The 25,463-nt window shown below is 29.1% G+C and overlaps 1 protein-coding gene across 1 annotated transcript in view; it reads right to left on the bottom strand.

Moving 5' to 3' along the window:
* The window catches only part of LOC124494559 (uncharacterized), a 28,031-nt gene extending 7,096 nt beyond the window's left edge, over positions 1-20,935 (bottom strand). The window contains exons 1-3 of the mRNA XM_075729653.1: positions 19,984-20,935; positions 5,646-7,292; positions 2,578-2,602 (exon numbers count right to left, since the gene is read on the bottom strand). Coding sequence (XP_075585768.1) covers positions 2,578-2,602; positions 5,646-5,928 — 308 coding nt within the window. The 5' untranslated portion in view covers positions 5,929-7,292; positions 19,984-20,935. The remainder of the gene's footprint in view (positions 1-2,577; positions 2,603-5,645; positions 7,293-19,983) is intronic.
* Between the last annotated feature and the right edge of the window lie 4,528 nt (positions 20,936-25,463).

Genomic DNA, 25,463 nt, shown 5'->3' with positions numbered 1-25,463 from the left:
TCTCTCTCTCTACCAACCAGACAATTATTGTCAGAAAGGTGAAGTAAAATATAGAATTTGTTTTGACAATCGATGAACCAGAATAACTGGAATTGAATCAATTTTCAATTATATATTGTGTATATATATGTTTGGCTGTGTATATTGTTTTTTTTTCTATAGAATTCAAAATTGTGGTCTCACATTCTATGAATGTGTGTATGTTTTTGTGTGCAAATGAATCATTGTCAGTCAAGCAGATCAGACACGGCCATCATCACCGTCAAAAGTATTGGATCAAATGATTCATCAACAACAAGTCAACAAATTTTTAAAATGATGATAAGTGACAAGTTCAGAATTATCATCTTTAAAGTGATGAAAATCTACAAAGTAAGGAATCAAAATATACGACGACCACACACATGAACACACACACACACACATAGATTAGATTGTCATTCAATGACAAATTCTTTGACATTTTTTTTTCCAAAAACTAATTCTATCACAAATCACAAGAATATTTTTTTTTCATTGTACTTTTCAACTAAACCATTTCCACAGTCATTTGTCATATATGAATATATCATCAAATCAACTGAATCTAGCCAAGTTCACGAAAAAAAAATGTCATAAAAAAAACACTGTACACACACAGTTCGATTCTAGTGTGATTGATGAAAATTTTTTTTTTTTTTAAATTCACAACACTATTCTATTGAACAAATCAAATAATATGAATGTATTTTTCATACAATCTTTATGAGAAAAAAACAAAACAAAAACAAAAAAAAGAGAAAAAAACTTTTGACTATTATAGTCTTTTAATTCTCTGTGATAAACAGGAATGGTATATTCCTGATAGCGATGGTTAGTTGTTCTGTTTTGTTTTCGTATCTGTTGTTTATGATGATCATTATACATTACACACACACACACACACACACATTCACATACACAGGCGAAAATGACTGAAAACAATAATAAATTCTTTTTTATTTTGAAAAAAATTGAATATATTTCAATTTCTTCTTGTTGTTGTGTGTGTTGTGCATTTATTTTTTCCTATTTTTGAATTCGATAGGATAATAATGATCACATATATATATTAAATTCACGACCATCATCATCATCATCATCATCAACCTCATCATGTAGTCTATTGACTTGAATCGCATTATTCAAGCTTACCCATATATAATGAAAGAAAGAAAGAGTGAGAGAGAGAGAGAGAGAGAGAAAACGGAAAATATTATAATCATTGCTATTTTATCGTATCGGATGATATATAAATATTCGGAAAGAGAAAGAGCTTCTGATATTTTTTTTTTATTTTTTATTTTTTTTTTCGTTGTGAAACAGGAAAATGGATACCTGCTTTCAATACTTTTATTGTTGTTGTTCTTGTTATTATTGTTGCCACAGTAGAATATATAGAAAAAAAAATAAAAAGTAGAGAATCATCATCATATTGCCTCATCGTCCCCTCCCCCCCAACCACCAGGAAAAAAAATTGAAAAAAAAGGTATCCACTTAGTTTATTATTATTTGGTTGACAGTAAAATCATATTATCACGTCAATGTTTGTATGTGAATGTTTATGGGGACCATAAAAAAAATGAAAAAAAAAATTTTTTTGATATTGAAAGATGAAAATATTCTCTTTTTTTCACTCTTCTCTTCATCATAGCAATAAGATAGCAAAGAAAAAAAAATAAAGAGAGAGAGAAAGAAATTCAATCGGAAATACATGCACATTTGCTACTCGATACAGTTATCTATGTATTTTTTTTATATGGGTATAGAATCAATGATATATTGTGTATATCACCATCATCACCATCATCACCATCATCATGTCAGCATCTCATTCATTATAATCGAATATCAACAGCATTCGTTAGTAATCTAATTTATGATGATGATGATGATGATGAGCACATACGACAACAATAATGTTTCGATACACCCACTCGATGTCAATCTAGTTAGTCAGTCAGTCGAATGGTGTTGTAAATATGTGTGTAGTAATTGACAGTTTGTATGTGTGTATGTGTGTTTGGTGCGAATCTTTTTTTCTTCTTCTTCTTCTTTTTTTTAGATCGATAATTCATTCGCTCTTTAAATGATATTTGATTCAAAATTCATATTATCAATTCACTTTTAATGAATGAATGGTAAAAAAAAAATGTCAACGAGAAATGAATGTCATTATAATGATAATGTTGAAAATATAATTAGTGGCCATTGGAACAAAAAAAAAGAGAATATAATGAATAAACTAAACTAAAGAGAAAAAAAAATCTAAATTCAAAAACAGAATGACATTGTGATGCGGCTGCAATGCTAGCCGGACATTCGACGGTAGGAGAGAGAGAGAGAGAATGAATCGCCGTTCAAACACGATAAGGTTTGAACGAAAAATTTTCTCTTTTCATTTCTGTTGGGCAGACAAAAACAATTGTTTTTTTTTGTTTTTCATTTTATCATTCAGATAAGATAAAATGGAATCGAAATGAATACCATTGGATACCATTTGATAGATTTTATTTTTTCTTTGCTTTTATTTTCATTTTTTTTTTTTTTGCTACTTACGTTGCTGGCGTTGAATGTCCATATCCTGTTGAAGATCGATGGAATGGGAAATTGTAATGATGAGAAAGAGAGAAAGAAACAAAAAATTCATTAGTAATAAATAAAAAAGAAAGAAAAAAAAGTTTTGCATCCAAAAAAACAAAACAAAACAAAAATCATTCGTTATTTATTGATTTTTTTCCACATGAGATTGTCAATCATAATAATTCATTTTTTTTTGTTTTTTGTTGTTTCACATTCAAAGTTTGCTTAATTCAGTAAAACATCAATGATGTAATGATAATAATAATGACCACATTGACGGTGTTAGCAAAAAGAAAAAAAAAATACGAAAAAAATTTACAATCATTTTAAATGTCATTTCTTATCCGGTTTGATTATGGTTGAATGAATGTGAATGAAATTAAAAAAAAAAACACATACATTAAATGCTAATGAAAATCAATAGAATTAAAAACAGAAGAAAATCTTATCACAATTATGCGTAATAAATCTACAAATTCGTGTGTGTGTGTGTGTGTGTGTGTCTACTCTATTTGAACCATATAAAACAACATGAATAGACATATGGCCAAATTTGATGGCCAAAAGTTTCAAACCATAAATTATCATCTTAGCTTAGCTTTTCAAATCCTTCATATTGTAACTTGGAAATATGAACGAGATGGTGTCAAGAAATATTTATTCAAATATATTTGATATGATATGAACTATTATTAAACCGGGACATATACTTTTTTTATGAATACGATTAATGGTAATAAATCATTTTGATAATAATTTAATCATAATTACATTATAGAACGTCATCATCATCATCCTAATAATAACCTAAATTCAATAGGAAAAATTTCATTTTTTTATTCTCTCTTTGATGAATTTGTTTCCATTTCAAAATGAATCATCTTTCAATAATAAAAATTCATATTTTTCATACGTTTTTAAATCGAATTTCAAACTAATAATTTCAACAAATTTTCACCGGTAAACTTTTCTATGTTTATTTTTCTTTCGATTATCACATTTATAGTGGATTTACAATTATTATTATTATTATTACTATTTCGAAGCCAAATACATACCCAAAAAAAAAGAATGAATTCTCATTCGGTTCATTGACCTGGACATAGTGAGAATAATGATAATAATAATAATGATAATGATGACCACCATCATCAACACCATTATCATGACAATCAAATCACACCATTATTATCAAACACGGATTGAACTATGTCAATGGCTGCTGAAATAAATTTTTGAAAGGCGGTTATTTCGTTCAAATCATTCTTCAACATGATGATGAATGAATGAAAATAGAATTGAAATGGAAAATAATAATAATCAACAAATCATCTGAAGTAAAATTGTTTTTTCTGGTGTGTGTATGTGTGGAAAGAGGAAGAGAAAGATGATTTAGATTTGTAATATATATTTGGAAAAAAAATAATCTTGGATTTTCGAATGAAAAAAAAATGAACATGCACACACACACACACACACACACACATAATATTAGAGCAAAAATCTAGAATAAAATTACACTGGCCTTTTTCAAAAGAAAAAAAAATCAGCTAGACACGTAGGCAAATTACATTTAATGTCAATGATTGCGTGTCAACAACACACACACACACTTGGATAATATGACCAAAAGAAATGAAAAAAAAATTTGCTTCACTTCACTTTTTATATCATTGATGGTTATTTTATTTTATTTTATTTTTTTTTTTTAACTTTTAGTATTCTGGTACAGTTAACGGGCAATGGTGGCGTTGGATGAATCAATTAATTATTCATTATGAAAAACCATGAAACCACAACCATATATCTTTCTCTCTCTCTCTATGTGTGTGTGTGTGTGTGTGCTTGGTCGTTATCGGTAATTCATATTCAGATGGTGAATGTTATGATGAGGAAGAGAAAAAAAAACAGGTCCAAAAATATTACATAAAGTGAAAGAAAAAAAAAGAAGAATAATGGATGAAATGTGACTGGTATGTATGTATGTGTGTGTGTGTGTGTGTGTGGAGACATTTATAATGTACATGAGTGGACATTAATAATAATGAATTCCGAAACTACATTCATACACACACACACACATATTGTGCAATTATTTCACTTGATCATCATCATCATCATCGTCTAGTGTAGCACCCATAATCAACAATCATCATACTATAGATTTCATTGAACAATTTCAGTGAAATAAAACAAAAAAACTCGAATATATATCAAACTATGCATACTATATTGTGGACACATCAAAAAAAAAAAAAACATGGTATCACAGATTTAACATGGCCATTTTTTTTCCTTAAATAATCACTATATGGAAAACAATCACGTTTCATGCACAAACAAACAAACAAACAAACAAACACACACATATAAATAGTTTGGATGTTTGATTCTATGGATGTCTTGAATAGTAATAATAATTTTAAAAAATTAGTCAAAAAAAGGAGAAGAAGAAGAAGAAGAAATATCATTGCCACTTATGTTTGCATATGGATGATTATTATTATATTATTAATATGAAAATACTGATTTACTGATTTCTATACAAAAAAACTCGAATATTCATATTCTGTTAATCCATATAATTTATTTCGTGGTATTATTCTCTCTATGTGTGTGTGTGCGTGTGTCAAAAAATGTTGATTCATAATTGACATGAATATAAACACAATTTTTGTAGTGTAGCAAACATTTCAGGAGCTATTCCTTTACATTAGCTTCACTGCATTAAATCCATGTGTATGTGTGTCTGTCAGTTGATTTGCCTTTTATGATAATCACATTGACCAATATTGACTAGAAATAATTCAAACCAATCATAAATACGGTTTTTTCTAATAATATCCCTCTATGCTTAGTTTAGCTATATTCACCTTACGAAATGTGTTCAGTGTCGTATCGAACATCATTGTAAATGTAACACCACCACCCCCCCGAAAAAAAATGGCCAAAACAAATTGATAAAAGCGAACAAATCAATTCATTTAGGCAATAGTTGGTGAAGAGAAAAAAAAATTTCAATAATAATGGGATCGATCACTTACCGATTGTAGTAAGAACAGTAGTGGCAAAATAGAAAGCACCAGAAAATTTCCATTGTATACCAGCTTTATGAGGCACACTTTTAATGACTACAGTGGTCAATATACGAAAATCTTCATCACTCATATTGTATTTACGTTTGAGCATATTTTCGAACGTTTGCAATGCAACACGTTGTTTATCTTCGTTTTCCGATTCAAATGCATCAAATATGGCCGCACCAATAAGAAGATAAGTAAATGTGCATATAATGAGCGATAATGTACGGATATTCTGCCGTTTCATGGTCAAAATAGCAACCGACTATATTTATAAAGCCGGCCGATCCTATCGCCCGATGCCGTACAAGAGTCCAATGAAAAGACTCTCTAAACGGCCTTGTCTTCGCCAGTGCTCGATTCCAGTTTTTATCAATGTTTGTACAGTGTTTGGCCAGTACGGTAGTTTCTGTCAATTTTCTTTTTTTTATATGTATATAGGATTTATTAATTCCACGATTTCATTGAGAAAAGAACATTTGATACATGAGAAAATATTCAATTCTCAGTTTATTCATTGATTTGTTTGAAATAAATTTTATGATCATTGGAAGACCAAAATGTATACCAACCACTGACGACCATTATTTGGAAAATCAAATTGATTGGACATGACATTCACACAAATATAAACACAGACACAGACACTATAGATGCCGGACACTAGAATAGATTGGTTTACAGTCAAATAAAAGTTTGATATACAATAACAATTGACGTGATAAATAATGATGAAAAAAAACCACGCTATTCACTGGTGGTGGTCACATTCTGATTCCACAGAAATTGATCATCAATTCAAACTGTTTTATGAAGAAAAAAAAACGAATGGTGATGACATCAAACATTGAACTGAAACATTAAACTTTGAGCGACAATTATTGATGATCAGATGAAAAGAATAAGGTGCCATTATGATAATTTGGCCTAGATATGGTTGTCACCAATCACATTTCGGTAGAAAAATCTATTACGTATTACGTGAAGTAATATTTAAAACAACAGAAAAAAAGCTCAGATTTTCGTTTGAAATTGCATTGAGAGTGATGATTATTGAAACATTATTCACAATATATGAATCGTTTTTTTGTCAAATGATCACGCCGGCTATATTTGCAATTAAGGCAACAACAGGACAGGTAGATAAATTAGATGGAAATGAAGCCCATGCAATTATCAGTGGTCACGACTATCATGACAAAAAAAAATGACTTTGATGGCGACATCATTTGATGTTGTGTTCATCGCCAATTAATAATTCATGTGAATTTATTGGTTGGCATGTATATATAACCAAGCTCGTTTGATTCGTTGAATTGGTTGTCATAGTCATCCATTGTCAGCCATTGTACGTCAATCCAAGCTCATTTTCTTTGATGATAATCAACAAGAATACTATTGCATAGAATTTGGCCAACGGATCTTGCTTTTTTTTTGTCTAAACGTTGATCTTTGAATTGTTGACTTTGTTTCTTTTGTTCACAGAAAAAAAACCATTAACATTTATCAACATCGAATGGACAATGAAATTGAAAATTCTGTAGCAATCATACGATTCTTTTATTTGATCAAATTAATTCCGTTGCCATAATCTGGTTGACAAATGTTCACCTGTATAGAATATATATAGAATTGAAAGAATGTAAAGCAATGAATGAATGAATGAATAGCAAGACAAATACAATAGGCATATATATGTATATAGTTTATAAATAATTCAACAATTTTTTTTTCACAATAGCCAATGGCTATTTGGTATTGTTTTTTTTTCGTGATTCAAATTCTATGTAATTTATTATGTTTTGTTATTATTTACCTATTCTTTTTTGTTCTGTTAGATGAATCAAATACATTATAAAATTAAAAATCATCTCATCAATACAAATAGAAACAAAAGTAGAAATCTACGCCCAAGAAATAAATTGAATTCTTAGATTTTTTTTCTCCATCATTCATATACAACAATGTCAATGTAACACTGACACCCACACCCACACACAAACACAGAAAAGAAAATGTTAGCATATAGTTTCTATAGATATTTTTTTTGGACAAAAAAAAGGAAGCCAGAAGAAATCCGCTCTCATTTTAAGTAGTTTTAAATAGTTTTTTTTTCTTTAAACTAGTTAGTAACTAACTTGAAGATATTAATTTTTTTTTTCTTCGCACTATTCGACACATTTGACGTAATAGAAAAAAAGTACTACAAATAATGATGATGACCATATATTCCGGTCTGTCTATATATTTATATTAATGTTTCTGTGTTTATTGTCACTTGAAAAAAAAAACGAATACTGGTCATCATGGATGGACAATATTCTGGTCACTCTGTATGACTGTGTGTGTGTCTGTTGTCCTTATCATCGTTCATTTATGAATGAATGATTGTATGGTACAATGTTTTCATGATTCTGACATCATCATCATCATTGTCGTATATAGATAACAACCATGTGAAATTGAAATAAACAAATCCTGGTTATATGATTTTTTTTTTTTTTTTGACTGTCACTGACCTCATTCGTTTTTTTCCTTCACTTCACTTTATTTCAATCCACTAGTCCAAAAAAATTTTTTTTTTTGCCAACCATTAACACTATGTTCACTATTCAACTATGTTGATAAAAGAACAAAGAACAAAAAAAAAACTCAACCGGTTCCTTTTTTTCCGAAACAAATCTTGTGTCTATGTATATGGATGTGGATGACAAATGATAATCTCATCCATTTTATACTTGATTCAAAAGATGAGGTCATCCATACGCATGAAATGAAATGAAATGTCAACTTTTTTCTTTTCTCTTTCAGTTGTTTTTTTTTGTTTGTTATTGTTGTTTAGTAACTGCTCAAAACGGATTGACGTATATTAAATGATGATGATGATGATCAAATACTTGAGCCATTAAAATTAATTTACTTTCCATTTCCAAGCATATGTTTTTTTTCTACATATGACTAAAACCAGAGAAAAAAGTTTTTTTTTCATATTAGAAACTTGAATTTGGTTATTTTTATTGGTTCTGGTCTCATTATTATCATCATTATCATCAATAATCAGTTCTCTCTCTCTCTCTCTCTCTCTCTCTGTTTGTGTTTGAATTTTACTAGATGTAAACAACAAATTTTTTCCATCTATTTTGGCATAAAAATTGTTGATGCGTCTGGAATTGGCAAAATAAAAAAACTAAAACTTTTTTTTTTGGTATACATCTAAACATCAAACATAACATTGGAAAAAAGTCGATATATATACATTGATTAGATGATTGTCAATCAATTTGTTTGATTCACTTTTTTCAGAATCAACTATGAATCAACGTCGATAATCATGATTGACCAACAATAATACAACACAGCTCACAAAATAACAATGACATGTTGATAGTCAGGAGAAAAAAAAATCCAGTGTGACGTATAAAAAAAAGCATCAAAACCATTATGACCAAAAAAAAAAAAAAAAAATTAGGTTGAAAATGATTGTACAGAATGAGAGATCAATATTCTGATCATGTAGCCCCTCTTTTTTTTATTTTTTTTTTTGTTTGTTGTTGTTACAATGTTTGTTATGTTTGTTTCCTCTCATGAATGAATGAAAAAAAAAATTGTCCAATACCAATAAGATGAGATCAAAATACGATTTACATGAGAAATGCATTTCAAATGAAATGTCCATCAAAATCTTGATTGTAAATGGTAAATAAGAAAATAAAAAGACTCTTAAATTCTTTTAGCATAAAAAACAAAAACTAGTATCTTTCATCAATTTTAACGGTCACCACCAGTTAACTGTATATTCTACATATATTGAAGTTTCATACAAAAAGAAAAAAAAATTCTACATCAAACTCAACTTCTATTTTTTCATTCTTTTTTTTCGAATGTCTCAATAATGGATATATGTGACCAAAGTTTGAAAAGCTTGAATATTCAAATGATCGATTTGAATCGATTTGATTGCAGTGCTTGGTTCATATTCGCAACATCATTGAACAACCAATTGCACAATGAATGAATTTCTTAATACTAAAAAGATTTATTATTTAGCACTCAGATGTTACACAATATTTTAATACAGTAATTACTGTTATATGCATATGAATGAATGAATTTATATACTAATACTAATACTATGGTTGTAGCAACAAAAAACAAATACTTATATTATATTGGACTTAATGCTTGATTATTATTATTTGGATGAAAATAAAGTTTTTTTTTCTTCTTCTTCTTTCTAGCTATTCAACTATAAAATGAACAACAACAACAACAAAAAAAACTTTATTCCAAGGGGTGAGATCAAATGAATGATGTTGAAAGAAGTTTTTATTTTCAACACACACACACACACACACTCACAGAAAAAAATGCCAAATCTTAAGTCCATTTATAAACACAAGTCCAGAATGACATACACACACACACACAAACACTAACGACCTACAGTCTAAATCAAAGGCTATTATAATGTGTAGGCCATTTTCAAGCTGATGATTTTTATTTTTTGAAGCTGTTTACAGTCGCCATTTGTATGTTTCTAATATTTACCCAAAGCAAGCATCATCATCATCATCATCATCAACATCAGTATTTAGACCGTAGTCATTTGAATATTCACATTTTGGTTTATTTTCTGGTTTTCTTGGATTTTTTTTTTTTGATATTTACTTCATAAATATTGTCGCAAATGCAAACGCTAAACAAACACAAACACACACACACTATATATGTGTTTATGTGAATATAATATTGTGGCCAAAAAAAAAAAATGGCAAAAAGAAATGATGCGGCAATCAAGTTGGATTTAACCTCAAAATAAATTGATGACAGCCAATATGACAAATATTAGGTGCTAGTGATAAGCATTGGTTCTTTAGGGAGAAGAAAAAAAAGAGTGTCTAATGTTTAACTAAAAAAAAAAAAAAAAAAAAATGAAAATGACAACACAACCACATATTCATTCACATATTGAATATTTATTATTCGATAATCATCAGAATGGACATTCATTCTTATGGAGATATGTTAAACAAGCTAAAACAATGAATAAAAAACGTCATATATGACAAAAAAAAAGACAAACGTTTTAAAGCTATGAATAAATGAAATAAATATGAATGATGATGATGATGATTATTTTGAACAATAATTCTGTAAACATTGAGCAAAGCAACAACAATGTGCTATTGATTCGTATGATACACAAGGGAAGCCACATTATCATATTAGTGATGATTACAATTATTATAAACTAAAGAGATTCAGTTATAATAACAATGGATGGATATGTCTTTTACGCTTGTCTAATTCAAACATGTCATATACACACAAAAGATGATGATGATGATGATGAGACCAAAATTGACTTTTTTTTCATTCTTCCGTTATGTTTAGAAAAAAAAACATTATTATTGAATGACAATATATTCTTTTATGTTATAATTATATTTTCAATAAGGTGAATGTCTCAAGAGAGAGAGGAAGAGAGTGAGAGAAAGAGGGTACTCAATACCTATTGAAATCTGTTTTGCAAAAAAAAAAAAAAAAAAGTTTCAAATCGAATACATATATATATATTGACAATTGGGTTTTGAAAAACCAATTTATTATGCATATACTAACTGGCTAATATAAGAATCTTATTATTATCATCATTACAGCCAAGTACTCAAAAGGCAAAAAGGAGAGAATAAATATTTGAAAAAAAATGAACGAAAATCCAGAAAATTAGTGCTCGATTACAATCCGATTTCCGTTCGTTTATTCATTTTCATCCAATCGATTCAAATTGGATGCCATGTATACATAGCAAAAACACACACACACGCACACACACACATGTGCACATTAATTTTCTTCACATCAAAATTGTTTAGTTTCGTTTGTTCAATTTTCGGTTATTGAAGGTTGGCAATTTGCCAATGAGTACATTTTTTTTAAAGAAAAAGAAAACATGTATTACCATTCATTGTGTTATGTCAGCTTATTTGGGTAGATATAGTAGAATATAGTAGAATTTAATTTGAGAATGTGAAGACAGATAAAAATAAATATATTTATTATTATTCAATGGCAAATGTAATTTATGAATGACTTTGTTTTGTGAAGAACCGGAATGATTAATAGTCGATTTGATATGATCAATGAATGCTATTGTTCGTTCAACAACAACAACAACAACAACAACAACATTCAATTAGCTGTTTTAATTCGACAGTTTATTTGATCAAAACGTATTTTTTTTTGGTATGGCCAAAAATCAGATTTAGCCAACTAACGTGTGTGTGTGTGTGTGTGTGTGTGTGTGTGATATATATTTGAGTTTAAGTTTAAGTTTTCCTTAATAATAAAAACAATCTACACATAATTTATTTAAGACAATGAATGATTGTCGTCGATCATTTTGTTGTCGATTGCCAATGAAATATGATCATCATCATCATCATCACTGCCATCATCTACAAAGTCAATGTTTGAATTGATTGTCATTATAAATTCTGTTCCAAGTACAGGTTTCAGATTGCATTTTTATCGTATCACATACTCACTGTTTATTGTGGTTTCCATCCTTTGATGGTTTTTAATGTAAACTTGATTTAAATGTGATTCAATTTTTAATAAAAGGAAGAAAGCCATATAGAGAGAGTTTGTTAGCATAACTGATTTTGTAGTTATAAACCACACAGAAAAAAAAACCAATTTCCTTTATTGACAAATTTTTTTTTTGTTCCTTCACCATCATCAATATTGACGACGATCGTGTTTCGAACTCAAATTAAAAAAAAAGAGCCCGGCCAAATGACCGACAAACAACATCATCATTAATGATTCTTTCTCGCTCTCTCTCTCTTTCTGTGTGTGTGTATATGTATGTTTACAATGGAGAAAAATGAACATAATGTATGAATGAATGAATTGTTGGAACAAATCAAATCTACATTAAGTACACACACTAGCTGTTTGTCTTATGTTTATGCAGTCTTAAATCATTGTTGTTGGATATCTAAGCAATCTAAATCTCTAGCAATGTGTGTATGTGTTTATGTGTGTGTGTGTGTGTGTGTAGATTGTTTCAACATCATAAATCATGTACAAATGGAACGAATTTGGAAACTATAGTTATATTGGAACTATGGTTCCTATTTGTGTGCCTTTATCCATTCTGCATTAATAATATGACCAAAAAAAAACGAAGAAAAAAAAATGACAGTAGCTTCTACATGTACATACATACAAAAAGGATTGATGCACTTTTTTTTCTTTTTGTTGTTGTTGTCTAGTTACTATATTATTAATACGAATTATTATGTAAGCTTTTGAGTTTAAGATTTGATTCGTTTCATATATATATGATAAGAATTACACTAATCCATTCAATCGCATTACAAAACTATTGAATGATGATTTCGAAACACTGATTATTATTATTATGATTTTGGCCATCTATAATGATCATCATTGCTGAAATGATCTGGTAACCCTAATTTCCGGTCATATTCTATCATCTATCCACTACTAAAACTATCGAAAGAAAAAAAAATTGCTACACACCTGGTTAAAATTACAGTAAAACTATGGAAAAAGAAAACTTTTTTTTTCCACATTAAAACGTTGTTATTATTATCATTGCTTTAAAATGAGATTAAAAATCTCTCATTTGAATAATTTTCGTTCAAATTGTTTTCACAAATGTGTGTGTGTGTGTGTGTGTGTGTGTGTGGGCATGTTAGTCATGAAGTGAATTCAATTCTCTCTTTAGCAGAAAAAAAACCCAAACTTTGATTAACTTGCAATTTTCAAAAAAAAAAAAATTCCAGAGAAAAAACTTTTTACAACAAAAACCATCATCATTTGGAAATTGAATTGTAAATTGCATATAACATATATATAGCAAAATGGTTAACAGTATTTATATTGTATGCACTAAATTATTGCAATGCCTCAATGTCCAGTTTTTATATTTTTCATCAACAACAAAATCAATATAGCAAAATATAGTAATGAATGAAAATTCGATACAAAATTCCAATTTTGCATTCAATGCTTGAATGTTTTTAGATTGTGTGTGTGTATGTGTGTTTTTCTACCGATTTTTTTTTTCTTCACTGCATCATGATAATCTGCAAATTGAAAAAACTAACACACATGCACAGTGAGAAACATATAAACACAGCGTGTGTGTGTTAGTTTATGGCAACAGCAGCTTATCATATCATTTGATTATTATTATTATTATTATTACGAACAAAATAATAAATATAATAATATACACAGCATATAGACCGAAATACAAACAATAATATATATATAGATATAGATAGATTGAAAGATTGAAAAACCAAATATACATTTGGGCATCATGGAGTAAATATTACAAAAACATGACACATACACACATACACACACAAAAGTTGTGCAAAAAAAAAATTCTGTAAAAGCCTATGAGACCAACATGATTGTCGAATATATACGAAATCAAGAATCTGGCAATAATAATAATAATAATAATAAATTCTATATATACGACTAAATGTGGCTAAAAATAGTGTTTACAACCTTATTGAATAGAATGTCGATCATGATGATGATGATGATAATCTGCATCAAATGTATGATTCAAAAACATCAATGAATAGAATGGATGGTTGAATGTTAAGGATAATAAATTTTTTTTTCATTCTTTCTTTCTTTCTTTCTAATAGATCTAGTAATATAATCATCATTGTCATTATTGACGACAATGAAAAAAACACAACACATATGATGATATATGCCAATGAAATGAAAAATGAATACCATAGACACACATAGGGGCACATATTTTACGACCACAATTGATGAATGAATGAATGGATGGATAAAATGCATCAAAATAGATTGATGGCTTTCCACACACACAGACAAACATTACGTCAATAATGAAACATTTAAATACGTTATATATTCATTTCATATGGAATCCAATTTTTATTTTTTGATCATCGATCCACACACACACACACACACAGACGCAAATAAAATTGTATCAATTTTAACACCCGATTATTTCTTTTTTTTTCTTTCTCGAATTTAGTTCAAATTCATTGGCAAACAACAATGAAAACACAAAACATTTTTGGCTTTGTTCGTTCATTATGTTCAGAAAAAAACTTTTTGTCTGTTAATTGATGCTTCAATTCTATATATAAATCAATTTCGACTTGAATCTTAGATATATCAATGTGTGTGTGGCCAGATCTAGATATCTGTAATCAAAAGACAAAAAAAAAGATTGGAATTCTCACTTCCAAACACTACCATCATTACCAACACAACACTAGCCATCTTGATCTTGGTATTGTCAAAACCAAATAGATTCCGTATACATGCAAAGACATTGAAAGATCTGGTTTTGTTCCATAGTAATTGTTCCATAGTGTTTGGGTGGCCAATTGACAATGTGTTGTCCAATTTTTACAGTGAAACTCTTTGACAATAGCCAAATGCAAACACACACGTTGAGACAAAAAAAAAATGCCGAATACATTTGCCGAATCAACAAAACAAAACGAAAACAGAAAAAAAATGTTATGCAATTCTTTTTATGTCATATAGCCTCTCTTTGATTATTTGGCCAAAATGACTATTAGTTTTATTTTCACAATATTTGTGTGTGTGTGTGTGTGAGTGGGTGAGTGGGTGTGTTTGTATTACATGTTTGTAAAATCATTTTCATGTTGAAGATTCTTAGCTATATTTTTATATATTGGAATTATACATTTGTTTGGCAATGGGGCAATATTTTTTTTCCTTTTTTTTTTGTTGAATAATGATGGTAAATATATGTATGTTTAAATAATGAAAATGGGCGATTAGGATAATGAATTGCGAAAAAAAAGAAGATGATGATGATGATGATGATGAAAAAAAGAGCCATTAACAACAAAACTTTTCTTCAATTTCCGAAAGCATGCAGTGATGCTCGATTCAATTATAAATGTGCACATCTATCGTTTATTTGTAGTTTTGTACCTATATATCTGTTTTGTTTAGTTTAGTTAAGGCACACCAACTTTACTTAACATGTTTAATGACAACAACAACAACAACAACAACAACAACAACAACAACGATAGTTAAACGAATATATTCTAACAATAGAGCAAGAATATTCATTCTTTTTGCCATTGTTTGCATTTGTGTTTGCATTTAAATTCTTTAATTTATTGACACTTATTATTTTTTTTCTTTTTTCTTTACTTTTCTCTTATTTTAACCTAAAAGGCTGAGCATAGAAGAGTTTCATTATCATATATATAAAATACAAAATTGAAAATTGAAAGTTTTTTTTTAAACTGAATTTAAAATCGAAACAATTGTTGATGGAAAGATTAAACAATGATAATTTTCAACCATGAAAATTGTGAAAAAGGAAAGGATTTTTCGATTAAATGATCACATGATTTCACAGTTCTTTTTTTTGCATTCAACAAACCATATAGAAGACCTATCAAAGCAAAAAAAAAGTATGGATTGAATATATCAGCCATATCAATGGAGTTGTATATGGACCAAACAAAATAGTAGTAAAATCTCGACCAAAAAAAAAAAAAAAAGTCCCAAGTGATCAATCGTTTGGGCAACTGAATTAAATGATACCGAACCAATATAATAATATATTTTGGCCAAGTAGTTCAATCATGCAGAAATGAATTGCTCAATTTGTGGAAAAGTTATTAGCCAATCATCAATATTATATAAAACGAATAAAAGGGTTATCAAGGAAAAAAAAGGCTACGATAACGGTGTTATGATACATGGCCACAAAATGATGGTTTTTTTCTGGGCTAACCACACAATTTTGTGATTTGTGCTCATTTTTCATTGTCAGCATTAATATTGATCACTAAACCATTCATATCCATTAGTTTTGTGATTATATGATCAAATCACAGATTTTCTTAATCATTATCAGTCGATATGCTGCATAAGATTTCAAAAGCTCCTGTTTAAAGCTGTTGGTTTATCATAACATATGGTCTGATGTGAAAAAAAACAAGATTCAATTCAATACAATATCACGAATATATGTGTATGACCAATTTTGATTGTCATTCGTAGGCTTTCAATTTTCATATGTGAAAATGTTGTTTTTCGTCGTATAATTGATACTCTTTTTTTTTGGTACCGAATCCAAATTCGATAGGCGAAACCAAATATAATGGAAATTGTTCAAGAAGCTAGTAAGCGAGACCGTCTGACGATTTTGATCAAAAAAAAACAAAACAAAACAAAAATGTTAAGACAACCGTTCCCTGTTGTTCTATGTTAGCGATGATGACAAGCAACAGCAAAATAATTATTATCCAACCATTCAGGATTCTCATTTTATCTATTAGAATCAATAAAGAGATTGTTTCCATTTATATATAATGGTTAGATATGCAATCAAAAATTGAATCCTGTTTTCTGCAACCAATTAGACCATATGGAATGAATGGCTACTACATATTGAATAGCCAGCCAGCCAGCTAGCAACCTGAAATTGGTAATTAAATTGACTAACAAAAACAAAAACTTTTGTCTTTATATCCTTATGTCTAACTTTAATTCTGGTCATGAAAAAAAAATCGTCCAAAATATTGAAAACGGAATTATGATCCATAAGGAGTGGCTCGATCACGTTTTATCGGAATTATGCCAACAACAAGCTATGATGACAAAGTTTTCGTGTAAATAATATGTTGAATAAAACGATTATGAAAAACATTAAATGAACTGTTTTTGTTCTAATTTTTGAATTTTTTCTTTTACATGTAATTTTTTTTAACAATTGTTAAATTGTTGATTTATATTAAACTTTCAAACTACAAAACGAGAATCTCTTTATTTTTCAATCTCAATTCTCGAAAATGGTAGCGATAAAAAATTTTATATAATTTGACAATTTCCTGGAATTAATCGAATGAGAATTTGATGTTATTATAATAATAATATTCACATTATGACGATTATTACGACCTTGGTAGTGAAGTTTTTTTATCAAAATTCTAATCAAAAAAAAAAAAAAAAAAAAAAAACAGTATCCGAGCAACGATAATAACTTATAAAACTAGAAAAAGAAAAAAAAACAACCCAGTTTATTTGGGTAACAAAAATAAAAAACATACTATGATTCAAAGTAACTAAATTGACAAAATAAAAACCGGAAATCGAATTATGACAATAAATTACGATTCATCAAAGTCAACATTATTTAACCATTATTTTGTCATCTTGTTTTTTGTTTGCATTCACTTCACAGGGAAAAAAACCTACTCAAATGCAAATGATTAATAGATTGATATGTTACTACAATTATTGATGGAAGCCAAGCAAAGTCTAGTAATGTTTGTAAACAACAATAAACAACGGCCAACTTTGATGGCCAAATCCATTTTAATTGAAGAGTTGAGATTGGAAAACATAAATTTTTTCTTCTTTTTTTTTGACTATCATAGTCTATTGAAATGGACTATGAAACTATGGAATTTTACTACTGACAAACAATAAGCATGCGTAAACAAGTCTCATTCTGAATAGGAATCTCGTATAATAATAATAATAATTCTGTTTTCAGACTTTTTTTTATATGCATTTTTACAACAATTCTAAGGCTAGCCAGTCATTTCTTTGGAATTTTTTTTTAAATTTTTATTTCAAGTCAATAAAAATCGATTTTTGGTGGCTTTATACATTTTAAATTCATCCGTTCATTCGTCTATTCGTTTTTCAGTTATTTCATTCCTGTATATGATACATTTGAATGGCAATAATTTATTTTTTATTTTTTATTTTTTTTTTTTTTTTTTTGATTTTGCTCGTTTCACAATTCTAACAAATGATGATGATATATATTGTTACCAATTATTGATTCAAGATAGTATCAAATATGGCTCAAACTTTTATTTTCATTTTCATCATCATCATTACATTTAAAGCAATTGAATGCACATGTAAAAACTGGAAAAAAAATCTAAGAGCATCCTCATTTTCAATGAATTTTTTCACATATAGAATTAGTTTTTTTTTCTCTGTTCTTGATTGGATTCGTGGTGTGGTGGATGATGCTAAATTAGTTTTTCTATCTATCTTTCTCTCTTTATCTCTTGTTCATCGTGTGTGTGGGTCTGGGACCCAGAAAATTATATTTCACGATGCGTAATCAAGAAAAAAAATGTATTACTATTAATTATTTAGATAAATAGAACAAGAATTTATAACAAACCCAAATAAATTGGATGAATCAGGAAAAAAAATAAACCTCAAGAGATGTTATGGCCAAATGAATGCATAAGGCCAGGCTATATTACCTAGAAAACAAACTCAATATGATGAAAGAATCCTTTGCCTACCATAGTTTCATTGGATAACTTATACATATATTAGATTTATTGACCCTATAGAATTTACCGTTAATGTTGTTTGTTACAGATACTTATTGTTGATAATTCAAGTCACTAATAGCTAATTAATGGAATCTTTTTCTGGAAAATTACTCGATTTAAAATATCAACCCTAATGATGATCATGTGTTTGTGTTTGTGTGTTTTGCTAAGATAAGCCTGTTCAGTGGCCATTATCGAATGAATGTCTCTTTTTATCCAATGATCTCATTTGTTTCAAGCATGATTAATATACCGGATGAATGGATACATTGAATAGATTCTTCTTCTGACTGATCGAGTAAATCCGAAATGATCCTCCGAATTAACGATGCAATAGTAGTATCGGATGATAAAAACACACCACGATAATATTATCAAAATTCATCATGTTAAATCAACTTCAAAGCATAGAAATAGTTAATTATCACCAAGGTTAAAGAATATAAGAATTTATGATTGTCGATTTCATAAAAAAAAGATACAAAATCAAGAAATGAAAAATTTGCCATTCATGATGTAATCATGGCATTCATTCATTAAAATTCATGAAACGAATGCAAAAAAAAATTGATTTTAATTGCACAATATAGATATGACTCAAATCACATTAACATCTTGGGTGCTGATAATTTCCAGTGAATATTCAATCTTAAAAACTGAATATAATCTATTTTAGCTAGCGGAATAAATTTTCCGTCAATGTAAATGTAATCATAACTTATTTACATAATTAACTTTGAAAATACATATTTATGCCAATAAATAGATTATGCTCATGATGTAATTAGTAATGAAAAATGTTTAATCAAATGAATAAGATGTGTGCCGAATCGGATAATTAAACCCGTAAGTGTGAATCTGACTTTTTTTCCAATTTTTAAATAGCCTCTGCTTACCCTTAAAACAAAAAACAAAAAAAAAACAAATTACAAAGTCGTATCGATGACGAAGAATAAGTCAGAAAAAAAATTCTGTCGTTTAGGTGGTTGGTTAGTCGATGTTTTTTTTTTGGTATTAGTTATTACAAATGGTGATAAAAATGAACAATAGACACTTTAAAATTGATAAATGGAAATATGAACAGCAAGCAACCACTAGCACAAACACTATGACGGCGATGATAATAATCAGAATTTGATTTGAAAAAAAATCAAATTATTGATGAAGATGATCCAATAATAATAATAATAATTATATAAATCAATCCGAATTGATTTGGCTGTTGTTATGATCAAACACAATGGACATATTGTTGGTATTCTAGGACCAACACGTTGATGATCAACAAACACACACACACGCACAAACGTCAATCAAACAACAACATTAGACACTAACGACGATATGGTCCAGCGGATGTCTGGCCAAGCACTGAACACTTATTGAATGGTTTGGTCGTAACTCGAACATCTCTTTTCACAATTCTTCAATTCACAATCAATAATGACGACACAAAATTCAGAATTCCTGCATGTGGGCTATGTGTGGGCTGGTCTTTTTCTTCTTCCATTCATTCATTCATTCAGTTGCTATACAAAAAAAATGGCATTAGATGTAAACGCAAATTTCACAGACAGAATATATTCGAACATTTAAAACTGGCGCCTGATTCATAGCTAGTATAACTTGCTTTTTGCTGTCTTCTATCGGTTTTTTTTCTTGTGGCGTAGTGGCGTACTGAGAATGTCATCGCCAAGAAAAAAAATGAAGACCACTACATCAATGAAAATATAACGGTCATTTGAGTCTGTCATTTTGGAGCCGAGCGACTAAACATTGGAAAAAAATATGAAACAAGTAAAGAGTGAGACAATATCCACAACCATGATGTTCATCAAATATCGACATACTGTGAATGTAAATTGTGAATAGGCAGCTCTTTTTCTTTTATTCTTTAAACAGGCATTCTGGTCCGATTGGATCATTCATTCTATTTATCGAAACAAGTGGTAGTGGTTCCAATATAACCAGTAAGCTCAATGGTTAGATTCAATAATAATAATTTCACCTTTCTATCAGTGGAAAAAAATAACTAAAATATGGATCCTTCTAGCCCACCGATGAAATCGTTTTAGGTCAAACATGTCCACGTTACAAAGCCGGCAATCCATTGTATGTTTATGAAAAGTAAATGAGCAATCCAGTAATGATGGGGATCATCATAGATAATGATGATGATGATGATAATAGTTACTGGATGTTAAATGTTCAAATTATAATAATGAAGAGTAATCCTTATTCGAGACAGAGAATATGGAATATTTAGAAATGTAGTATAACAGTATTCATATGGACCAAAAAAAAAAAAAAGAGAGAGAAGGAGGGACCAATAGAATGAATAGAGATTGTAGTATGATTGAAAATCATTCTCCATACATATATTATATTTAATGACTATTTAATGAAAGAAACTATCTGGGTTAAAAATCTTTGTTTCTACTTGGAACGAGTTTTTGATCGAGGTTAACTAATATCGAGGTCCTGTTATTTTCCATTTAATATCCTCTTTAAGTGTGTGTGTATGTGTGTGCTGTATTGTTATAATTCAAACATTAATGCTGCTAAACAAGAGAATGAGAAAGTTGAATAGAATTTGAAGAGTATATATTGATTCAATTTGATTATCAAAAATTTTTGCATACTTTATATTTACCACCACCAGCGATTGTGTGTGTGTGTGTGTGTGTGTGTGGTCTGTATGAACATAGAAATAAAGAAACAACGACAACCAACCAGAATTTTGGAATAAGAAAAAAAAAGAGACGGGAAAACAACAAGCATGTCAGAAATTTATTTCATTTTACTTGTATATTTTTTTTTCAATTTTCAAAATGGCAACCACACACACACACACACACACACAAACTATACAAAAGAAAAATTTTACTTTTAAGTAAAATTGTATATGGCGAATGGCTATTGTGTTGTTTGTATATGAACGAAGAAAAAAGAATAAAATAATAATATTCGAATAAAGAATGTGAATTACGAACTATTGAAGTAAAGTTTCAATGAATGAATGCATCCATTGAATTTTTTTTTCGTTTGGTGAATTTCTGAATTGAAATATTCATCAACATCAACCTGAACAACGACGACGACGACGTTTTTTCCTGTCGACATATAATAAAAAAAAATGAAAATAAAAAAGATAAAAGATGGAAACAAACCAAACAACAACAGCCAATAACATAACAAATATTGAATGATAAATTCATTTCTATTTGAATTTCATTCTATTTAGAAGAATAATGTTTGAAATCAGCAAAAAAAACAACTACAACAACAACAACAACAAAATCAAGCATCAAAACATTTAAACAACCTGAGATTGGAATGGAATGAAATAGAATCGGCTATTGTTTACGGGGCATTCATTGTGTGTGTGTGCGTATAGACAAACACACACAGACACATACAATGGGTAACTAAATTGGCCATGAATTCCTGAAACACAAAAAAAAATATAAACGAAACAAACAGATATTTGTATGGCCATATTTGCCATTGGCATTTATATGAATAGAAAGAATAATGATGATGATGATGATGATGATACCGACAATCGAAAATCAGAACAAAAAAAACCAACATGAACTATTGAGAACCAAATACAATACTGATTGATTCTGAATATTATTATAATCACACACACACACACACACACACAAAACACGACTAATTCTTGCTTGAATGAATCTTAGCTCATCAGTTATATCATACATTTACGTTTTTTTTGATATAATAAATTAGGAAAATCTGTATACAAACAAAAAAGCATTGATTATACACGTCGTAACTGATTGGAATTTTTTTTTTTACAGACAAAACAAAACAAAAAAAAATAAATGAAAATTAAGGCCAGACAATTGAACCAAATGAAATAATGTGTGCATGTTTTTGTGTGGGGAATTTACGAGCATGATTTTACAAAAAAAAAAATTTCTTTCTTCATGATCATTGAGATTGAGATTTTTTTTTTGTTTGGTGAAAGTGCAATTATCTACAATAAAAATTGTAAATTTAATGGGTCACCCATTCACATCTGATGATGATGATGATGTTCGAACACAGGTTCTGTATTCATCACATCCGAACCATTTTTTCTTTGTTGTTGAAGACATTCGACACTTATCACAAATCGTGAATGGTTACCATACAACTCAGAAAAAAAACCAAAGAATGAAAAAAAAGAAAATAAAAATTGCCTTTATATCGATCTTCAATATATATATAAAATGAAAAATTTTTAGTTTTGCCAACACAAACTATTGTATTCGAAATGAATGTTATCCAACATCCAGAATGAAAAAGTTGCCATTAAATGTATGGCAACATACCCTTTACATTGAAACAAAATTGATCTAAAATCCCCATATAGTTTGACGAAAAGACGGAAAAACTATGCTTTCTTACATAATGAGAGTTTTATTGATTCTTTTTTTTTTGTTCGTTGTCTCCCAATTGTTCACTTAACACGGGCCCCAAATAATAATGTATGCCCTGAGTTTTTTTTTGTTGCACATTCAGAACCAATATTGTTAGAAACAAATGGTGAAGATGGCTACCAAAATTTATAATGATATGGTTAAGACTATGTTTTTTTTATAACAACTGTATTGAATCATGCTCACGCATTGTATTTCAAACACTAAAAATTATGTTTACTGACTATGATGCTATTCATTTCGCGATCTATGATCCGGCTAAATTCAAATCGGATTATGATGCCTAAGATGTAAAGAAGTTTTTTTATTCAAAGAAAAGAAAAACAAGTAGTATAAAAACAATAACCAAATTTGAACACATCCTCTCTGTATACAAATAATGTTACTTTTGAGTATTGTACACATATATGAGCTTTACTTAACTGGCGCAATCGCTTGCTAAATGATTTAATATTTTATTATGTTCATTCAATATAATTCTCATTTATAGACACCAAATGTGTGTGTGTGTGTGTGTGTGTGTGTGTGTGTGTGTGTGTGTGTGTGTGTGTGTGTGTGTGTGTGTGTGTGTGTGTGTGTGTGTGTGTGTGTGTGTGTGTGTGTGTGTGTGTGTGTGTGTGTGTGTGTGTGTGTGTGTGTGTGTGTGTGTGTGTGTGTGTGTGTGTATTTGTGTGGGTGACTGAATTGTGTATATATAGAGGAAATGAGTATTCCATCAACTCCGGATGTTAGCGTTTACAGACGGAAAAAAAATCGCAGCATTATTACTATAACAGGATTGAATCAATAATTCAGTCTTTTTTTTAATACTTGGATAACAAATGCATTAATATTTGATATTTGATCATCATCATTTATCGAAGAATCGATGAAATGGTCCGAAATGTTACCGATGAAAAACGGGCAACAAATTTTATTACTTATAACAACAACAACAACAACAACATCATCATCATCATCATCATAGTGAAGAATTCGGTTAATGTAATAATATTCTTATGGCCAGAGTGATGATCATTTTGATTGATTCATTACATTGATATTCATTAAGCTTTTTCACTAAAAGGAATCACTGTAATGGTCAAATCCAGCTTGTATATGATAGTTATTTGATAAATTATACATTTTCAACCAAAACAAATAGCGACAAATTGCTTTCAAACAAACAAAAAAAAAATCAGTAATGTATCAAAGTGAACGATTGTTTCATCAAGTTAAGGAAAAAAAAGGCAAAAAAAAAAATTTTCATTGAATTCATTTTCAATTCTGTTTCATTTCCCTTTTCAATTCTCATTGACTTCTTTTTTTTGTGTGTGTTGAAAATATTTTCAGTATACCAAGTATGGTTGCGACGGCAACGCAATTACATTTGATATTGTTTTTTTTTTGTTCCATGAGTTTGTGTGTGTGTAGTAGTATAGATTCATTAAGAAATAAATTCAACTAACATTCTCACGCACACAGATGGCTCACAAAAAAAAGGCTAACGGAAAAAAGTTAATTTAGAGAATCAAAAAAAAAAAAAAAAAAAAAACAACACACCAAGCATAACAAACTAGTAGCAGTAAAGAGGAAAAAAATTTAATATAAAATATAGAGATCTCCTCTTTAAAAACCATGTGGCGACTTACCCGTTTCAAAATTGTGGTTCAAGCATTAACATTAGACAATAGAATCAGCAGCAGCAGCAGCCCGAAATGCCATAAGCAGACAAGTCCAAAGACTTTAACGATATGTAATGTACGCTGGTGATGAATGCATCAACCTTTTTTTTATTGTTATATATATTCAAAGGGGCCAAATGTTCACATTTGGATGCATCCATTGGATCAAATTTTGTATTGTCAAGCTGTTAAATTTACCAGTTAAACTTTTTTTTTCTTTTTTCTTCACCATCATCAATGCTTTAGTCAGCTCAATACCTTTTG

The sequence above is a fragment of the Dermatophagoides farinae genome, chromosome 3, assembly GCF_024713945.1.
Source record: "Dermatophagoides farinae isolate YC_2012a chromosome 3, ASM2471394v1, whole genome shotgun sequence".
Lineage (NCBI taxonomy): Eukaryota > Metazoa > Arthropoda > Arachnida > Sarcoptiformes > Pyroglyphidae > Dermatophagoides > Dermatophagoides farinae.
This window is presented reverse-complemented; position numbering and strand designations above follow the sequence as displayed.